At 47.5% G+C, this 8,323-nt stretch overlaps 1 protein-coding gene across 1 annotated transcript; it reads right to left on the bottom strand.

Annotated features, from left to right (window-relative positions):
- Nucleotides 1–273: 273 nt before the first annotated feature.
- slc16a12b (solute carrier family 16 member 12b) lies at nt 274–6,383 on the bottom strand. The gene is made up of 7 exons (XM_084002063.1): nt 5,765–6,383; nt 4,175–4,278; nt 3,958–4,101; nt 3,585–3,857; nt 3,198–3,522; nt 2,767–3,026; nt 274–2,642 (listed from the first exon to the last, which is right to left on the bottom strand). Exons 1-7 carry the CDS (start codon nt 5,878–5,880, stop codon nt 2,494–2,496), a joined length of 1,371 nt encoding a protein of 456 aa, XP_083858189.1. The 5' UTR covers nt 5,881–6,383; the 3' UTR covers nt 274–2,493.
- Between the last annotated feature and the right edge of the window lie 1,940 nt (nt 6,384–8,323).

Here is an 8,323-nt window from a genome sequence, read left to right as displayed (position 1 = left end):
TCATCTGCACTATTCATGAAGTCTAATAGAGTATTATTATTATTAATAATAAAAAACGGAATAACTAGAAATAGAATAAAAACAGGAAACAACCATTTACAGAATGTTCTTTTTATTGCTCAATAGAACAATAATAAATACAAATAAAAAATTACGTTTTTATCTGAAATGTTGAACAATTTTAATACAAAACACTGAATTCTAAAAAAAACGGGAAAAGAGCAACTCATGTTGTTGTTCAATGTGACAGTCTGTAGTGAACCTGCGTACACCGGGTTGGTAGTAGGGTAATAGACAAGTACCCCAGAGCCAGGAAAGTATCCCGATTCCCTGGTATGAAAACGGTTTCCTTAGCAACGTTAAGTATAAAAAGTTCATAACATTTGTTAATAAGAGCTGCTGTGCCACAGCGGGGAGGGGGGGGGGGGGGTGTTGTTATACAAAGAAAGTATTATCAAACACTATTTAATATGAAATCTGATTGGAAATATGAAAGAAATCCCCTTTAAATCAAGTATAGAGGACATCAGATTACTTCATATCATTTACATGTTTAATACATTTTGAATAGTAAAACTAACTTTAACTTCCCTGTTGTGTTGGTTCAGTATCCAGATGTTTTGGGAGGGTTTCCTGTCAGTCACGATATTGATCAGCTGATTGTCATCCTCAGGTCTACTTCTCTGTTCATATCCTGACCCTTCATGGTCCTGGTCTGTCCCAAGTCCTACTGTCTCCTTAGTCTCTCAGGCATAAGCATCACAATACCCACGTGACGGCGTCAAAGTCACCACAATATTACTACTAATTAATAGTAATTTAATTATATGTGTCAGATTAGAGACAAACCAGATCTGACAGACCAGTTGCACCAGCATATAGTGTGATTGTCAGTTTGAAACTAAACCTGAGAAAAACAAAGACAAGTCCATCAACCCAGAGTTCAGTGTCAAATGTGCTAATCTAATTGGCTAACCTACTGTCACGCTTGTCGTCTTTCCTTCAGTTAAAAATGAAACAAATGTTTCAGTTGCAGTTGAAAATGATTAACAATGTCCCAGGGAAGAATTCTGTTGTCTCCAGTTCACTGTGGGATTTTTATTATTTATTTATTTTTTTAGTTTATTCATTTACCAAATCTAGACACAAGAAAGAAAGTATCAAAATCATATATCATCAAACAGACGTAATTATGTGAACTTTCCACGAGTCAGTTAGACCTGAATAAACGTCTTCAGAAACCTGAACCAGTTCCAGCTGCCTACGATGACGCTTTCAAGGGTTTCCAGGAGCTGGTTCTATAAAGTGAAGCCGATGCTCAAGTGCCTTAAAGCTGCTGGCCACCAGGGGGCGACTCCTCTCATTGTATAGAAGTCTGAGAAAATTACCCTACTTCTCTCGATTTATTATCTCAATAGACATGTAAGCAAAAGTTTATGGCTTCAATCTCTAGTTTCAAGTCTTCTTGAATCCTGCATGATGTTCATTTAGTACCCTATGGTCCATTTAGAGTCAAACAGACCAGAAAGCAGGGGATGCTTTAGGGGGCGGGGCTACCTGCTGATTGACAGGTCACTACCACGATGTTGTCTTTGTTTTCACTTCATCAAAGGTAATTGGAACATTTTGTTGGAACATTAAAATAGTTTTAACGGTGTTCGGTTGTAATTGGCTCCGCCCTCTCTGGTCACTTGTGGTTGCAACGAAACCAACAACACAATGAAATTCAAAGAATTCAGTCATTAAATAAGCTACAACACAGTAAATGTGTGTTGATATTTGGGCATTTTAAATATTTGTCAGAGAATTGAAATAATTAATCTAATTAATGAATCTTTCTGCCCCCTAGAGGCCAAACATCCTTCTGACTGTTTCCTGTTTTCCTGTCGCTGGAACATGAACTTGGACCGAACACTCAATCAAACATGGAAACAATCAGTGATTCATTTTCTTCCAATGAACCGTTTCAGCTCTATTTCACTACGTCACAGTTTTTTATATTTATTGTTGCCTATATATTTATTATTATTGTTTGTTTCCCTGAATAAAACTGCTTCCAACAATCACATCTCACTAAAGTTTGGTGTCTGGTGCAGCTTCCGTCCATTCATTCATACTGCAGCTTGACCAGTCTGCGAGTCTTTCAGCTTCCCGACTTAAATGTATTCAAGTTCATATTTGTGTTTTATTTGTGTTGTTACTTCCTGTTTCCTATTTGCTTGTCTGCTAGCGTCGACATCATGCTTCTCTTTATAACCATTTGTCCGCATGTCCATCAATGTCATGTGACTGTGGCGTAAAACAAAAAATGAAAGGCACTTTTTCCAGACAGGAAGTTGGCGTTTTTTAAAACATGAAGTTTGTTACAGTGTTGATTCTGGCCTTCAGCCATCGACCAATCACAGCCCTTGTGACTGGCTTTGGAAAGCTGACCACCTCCTCGCCGACGGCAATACCGTGGTCTGATTCGTCAGACTGGTGGAGGGGGAGGGGCTACTGCGCGTTGGCGGTTAGCAGCATGTTGCGGCGGTGGCAGCGGCGGATCCAGGTGATGGTGCAGAGGACGATGGAACTGACCAACAGGGCAGTGCCACTGAGGAAAAAGGTGGCGGTGTAACTTCCTGTGACATCGACGAGCCAACCTACAGCAAGCAAAGAAGACGATCAGTGAGTTCTATTATTGATCCGCATTCTAACTGACTGTGATGACAGCAGCTCAACAGGAAACATGAAGCTCATAACGGTGGTGAGGCGTCGGCTCCTCACCTCCGACCGGCGGGCTGATGAGGTAGGGGATGGCGTGGAGGAAGTAGACCACACCCAGTGCTGAGGACAGGTACGGCGCCCCCACCACGTCCCACGTGACCACGGGGATTAGCGCCACGTACGCGCCATCGAAGTAACCGTAGACGACAGCGAACGGCACCAGCAATGGGAAGGAGTGGAGCAGCGGCACAAAGAGGCAGCTGAGGCCCTCCAACGCCACCGCCAGGATGTAGCACACCATCCGGTATGGCTTCAGACACCTGAGACGCGGGACCTTGTTACCAGCTGATCTACAGTCAGCTGATCTACAATCAGCTCCAACATGCAAATATCTACAAATACTCGGTTTCATTCAGGTTATTGATCTAATGTAAATTATGATTAATTAATTTCATATAAGGTCCCTCCGTCCATCCCCCGGTCCTTCCTACCTCCGGTCCGTCAGCCAGCCGAAGGTGATGTTGCCTACAATGTCGAGGATGCCGAGGATGGACATGAGGAAGGCGGCCTGATGGGGGTGGACACCGGTGTGCAGTGCGTATGGCACTAGGTAGACGAAGGGGAGGCTGCAGCCGCTGGCCAGGAACAGGAAGGACACAGACAGACCCAGGAAGTCCGGCAGCAGCAGGAAGCGGTACTCTTTACTGGACAGGAAACAGAAGCTAAAGCACTGAGGGGCGGGATCTCCCGGCGGCGGCGATGTGCCATTGTCTGGTCCTTTGGGGGGTTTCCCAGCGAGCTCTGCGTTTCCTGAATCTGGAGACAGACAGGTTCACAAACATAGGACTCACAGAGACACGTACGGAGCATCTCCTCACCGAGTTCCTCCTCCGCCTCCTCCTCGACCTCCCACGGCCTGATTGGCCGGAGCAGGGCACCGCAGACGCAGAGGTTTGCGACGAAGGCGCTGAGGACAAGCAGCGCCCCCCGCCACGAGTACAGCTCGATTAGCAGCTGCACCGCCGGCGCAAGCACCAGGGTCCCAATACCGCTGCCCGACATGGCGATGCCGTACGCCAACGCCTTCCGTTGGTGGAAGTAGCAGCCGACCATGGCGATGGCCGGCGTGTAGCAGAGGGCGAATCCCAGACCTGGACAGTGAGGACACGTTGAATTGTGAGGAAACGTTGGGACAGTGAGGACACTTTGGATTGTGAGGACAAAGTGGGGACAGGGTCTTTGTAAGTCCACCTGTCAGGACCCCCATGGTGACATAGAGGACCTCCAGGCTGGAGGTGAAGGAGCTGAGGAGGAGTCCAAAGGAGGACAGGAGTCCACCGAGCATCACAGCAACCCGGCAGGACCAGCGGTTTCCCACCAGGCTGCCAACCGGAGCTACACACACAAACAGGGACAGACATGAGTCAGGTCTGCCAGCTCCATGTGGACCAGTGTTCCCAGTACTCACCACAGAGCATGGTGGTGCAGTCCACCAGGCTGTGGATCCAGGCGGTCGCCGCGTAGTCGGCTCCAAATTGAGCCTGAAACTCCACGAAGAAGATGGAGATGCACCTGCAGACAGGAAGTGACATCCATCAGTTAGTGATTAGTAGTACAACAAGATCTCAGGTGTGAGGGGACCCTTACGCAACAGGTTCAGGTCTGTTATCTCTTATGTAACTGGACCTCTGAGCACACTAACCAAACTGGTGTCACTGGTAAATTAACTGGGAACATCGAGGGAAACATTGACAGACAACCTCTGTCCTCCTGGGACACATTCAGACCGCTGGATGACGGATGCTGGACTGGGACGCATCTTAAACCTGCCTTCAGATCAGCTAACAGCTAGTTGAATGTCAGTAGCAGGTTTCCACTAGTAGGGGGCGTCACTATGTAAATTTATAACACAACATGTAGAGTCCATTCAAACACTTAGACGTGGAGGTTTGGACCTGAATCTTGAATCCACCAAGACTAGAATCCCAGATCCTCTGGGAGGTTTAGTTTCTCTTTAATCGTCTCTGTGAGACTCAAACATGTGTTCCTCCAGCTGACAAGCTACTGTTTGCTCAGGTGTCCCGGTCCCAGAGACCTTCAGAGTCCCAGGGACCTTCAGAGTCTTTTAGACCTGCAGAGCTGCATTTAGAGGGTCACACACACACACACACACACACACACACACACACACACACACACACACACACACACACACACAGAGGTCAATCAGTTTGTTGTCTCAGTCATTTTCTTCCAGTAAACTTTGTTTCAGGCAACACCGCTAACTAATTTTCTCCACCATGCAATGAATGAACATTTCCCTCTAAAATGACAAAGTTTATCTTTGTTATTCTGTGTGGAAACACTCAGGAACATTTTGATGTGAATCATCATTGTTGATTATTTTTATTCAGTTTACTGTCAAAACAAATGATCGAAGAACTAGAGTTTTACTTTTTACTGATATCGGTCAAGAATGTTTAAATGTTTTGTTGACCATCAGCAGTAATACAACCTGTCTGTCTGTCTGTCTGTCTGTCTGTCTGTCTGTCTGTGTGTGTGTGTGTGTGTGTGTGTGTGTGTGTGTGTGTGTGTGTTGACAGCATCATTAGTCAGGCAAGCTGGAAACAAACTAGTGAAACTATTCATAGACGTCTTCTGTCACTGGAGACGATGTTGGACATTTAAACTATCAGCTGTTATATTGATCTACTTCTTCTCTCCTTCAATAATAAGCATTGGTCTTCAATTACTAATTCTGACAGAGATGAAAACAGTTTCGTTCACGAGTTTGAATGAAATGTTGCTGGCGGTTTTATTGTGAAACAGGAAGTTGTCCCGGTTTAAATCTAAGCTTCCAGTTCTTCTTCTCTTCATATTAACGGTTGTCTTCATATCCTTCAGTCTGGTTGAACCACGGCTGAGCTGAGCGGAGCCACTGTGTTTTTAATTATAGAGGAATGTCTTCCAGACTCAGTGAGGATCATGTTTCTGCTGAAACACGTCTGTCTGCAGAAACATTCACTTTATGAGAACAGAATGAGAGTGAGACAGGTACCTGGTTACGGCTCGCGTGCAGACCGTCACCATGAAGCAGCAGCCGACAATCACCCAGCCCCACCCTCCATCTGGAGGCACCACTGCCGCGCCCCTCCGACGCTTCCCGTCCACCATCGCTGGAGCTGCTGGCTGTACCACACAACCCCAAGCCGGTCTCAGGAGTCCTGCTCCCCGAGGGGGGTCTGGTGCCAGAAAACAATCCTCTCTTTGTCTCCACAGGAAACAAAGTGATGTCTATTCAAAGAAACAGAGTATTTTAAAGTGTGGAGGATCTGTCTCAGAGCTCCCTGCAGGCGGACTCATTCATGTCGGATCTCCAGGTGGACTCGGGACTCGCTCCTCCTCCGCCAGAAGGAGGAGACCGGTCGGGTGGAGCTGAGCAGCCGAGCCGAGAACAAGAAAAAAGTTTAAGACGTAAACATGGAGTCAGTAAAAACATCCTCTTCCCTCTCTGGCTCTGAATTCAGCAGAGTCCGGCTCTGAATCAAACCCACCAGAGTCCGGTTCTTAAAAAGCTTCTTCGGTCAATAAGTGACCAGCTGACCCTCAATCATTAACCGGCCTCTCTGGTGAACTCTCACCGGCAGACCCTGATCCTCTCGTATCCCCCCTCCTCTATCACAAAAACAACATGTGCAGCCGGGACAGGAAGTGCTTCTTTCACTGCACCCGACACCCCGTCCGAGGGAGGCTGGTCTGCCTCAGGTGTCAGATGGAACCAGACAGACAGGTCTAGCAGCAGGATTTATGTAGGTTTAAATATGTCTGAGAGGCGTTCACTCACAGCAGAGTCACATACTAACCCTAACCCAGGACCAGGTTCAGACAGGACCAGGACCAGGTTCAGACAGGTCCTGGGCCACGGTCAGACAGGTCCAGGACCAGGGTCAAACAGGACCAGGATCAAACAGGGTCAGGACCAGGGTCAAAAAGGGCCAGGACCAGGATCAAACAGGGTCAGCACCAGGGTCAAACAGGGCCTGCACCGGGATCAAACAGGGCTAGGACAGGTCAAACAGGGCCGGCACCAGGGTCAAATATGTCCAGGACCATGGTCAAACAGGGTCGAGACCAGGGTAAGACAGGGCCATGGTCCTACACGGCAGGCACTAAGGTCAAACAGGGCCAAGACCAGGGTCAAACAGGGCCAGGATCAGATGTGGCCAGGGTCAAACAGGGCCAGGATCAGGGTCAAACAGGGCCAGCACCAGGGTAAAACAGGGCTAGGACCAGGGTCAAACAGGGCCGGCACCAGGGTCAAACAGGGCTAGGACTAGGGTCAAACAGGGCTAGGACCAGGGTCAAACAGGGCTGGCACCAGGGTCAAACAGGGCCAGCACCAGGGTCAAACAGGGCTAGGACCAGGGTCAAACAGGGCTAGGACCAGGGTCAAACAGGGCTGGCACCAGGGTCAAACAGGGCCGGCACCAGGGTCAAACAGGGCTAGGACCAGGGTCAAACAGGGCTAGGACCAGGGTAAAACAGAACCAGGGAAAAACAGGTCCAGGACCAGGATCAAACAGGGCCAGGACCATAGTCATACAGGGCCAGGAACAGGGTCAAACAGGACCAGGACCAGGGCAGATAGGGCCAGGACCATGGTCAAACAGGACCAGAGAAAAATAGGGCCAGGACCAGGGTTAAAAAGGGCCAGGACCAGGGTCAAACAGGGCCGACACCAGGATCAAACAGGGCTAGGACCATGGTCAAACAGAACAAGGGTCAAAACAGGACCAGGACCAGTGATAAACAGGGCCAGGGTCAATCAGGGCTGGGACCACATATCCAACAGGGCATCTAAAGAGGTGGTACCAAGCCTTTGTTTGGGTTGTAGGGTGCACAAACAACGGTTGGTTCCCATCCCCCCAACTGGCGGGGGGGACTCCTGAGGACCAGCACATCACGGTGTTCTTGGTCCTCCAACACATGGGGGAGTTCAGTCCACAGCCCTGATGCTAAATGGCGAGTTATCTCACTTTGTCAATTTGGTAGTTCATAATTTACTTTAGGATTATTTTTCAATACCACGCAACTCATTGCTCCAAAAAGGGTTAGGGTTAAAACTTCACGGTAAACTTCCAAATGGTCGTTATTTAGATAAACTGATCACTTCGTACTTTTTCACTTGTAAAAATACTTGCAGCTTTTTTAAACGTTTAAAAACTATCTTTTGACAAGCAAAGGATGATGAAGCTGGCAATGCCTAACAAAGTAATCGCACTGAACTAGGGGTCGGTCCGAGGCAAACCTGAGCCAGCCCTGAGTATAAGCCATATCAAAGAGGAGAGCATTAAGTCTGCTCGACTGCTGGAGGACTTCCGATGATTCCCTGAGCTCCTCACTCCTCCTTGCCAACTGGATCCTTCATATCCCATTAATGTTGTTACTAACTGGACTTCTTTGTGCTGTTTCTAGGTAGGTTATTTCTGCTGCCGTGTACTTTTACTGCAGATCATTTTGACTTCAGTACACACTTTTGTACTTTCAGTTCAGTAGGAATTTAAGGACTTTTACTTGTGATGGAATATTGCTACTTTGTTGTATTATTACTTTTACT

This window comes from Eutrigla gurnardus, assembly GCF_963514095.1.
Source record: "Eutrigla gurnardus genome assembly, chromosome: 22".
Classification (NCBI taxonomy): domain Eukaryota; kingdom Metazoa; phylum Chordata; class Actinopteri; order Perciformes; family Triglidae; genus Eutrigla; species Eutrigla gurnardus.
Note: the sequence above shows the minus strand (reverse complement) of the source record. Positions and strands in the feature narration are given on the sequence as shown.

Excerpts from the sequence above, each read along its gene's own strand:
- slc16a12b (XM_084002063.1), bottom strand. The coding sequence starts at position 5,880 with ATGGTGGACGGGAAGCGTCGGAGGGGCGCGGCAGTGGTGCCTCCAGAT. Across the intron at positions 4,279-5,764 it reads TGCACGCGAGCCGTAACCAG|GTGCATCTCCATCTTCTTCG; the intron begins GTACCTGTCTCA and ends TCCTGTCTGCAG. Across the intron at positions 3,523-3,584 it reads GGAGGCGGAGGAGGAACTCG|ATTCAGGAAACGCAGAGCTC; the intron begins GTGAGGAGATGC and ends GTCTGTCTCCAG.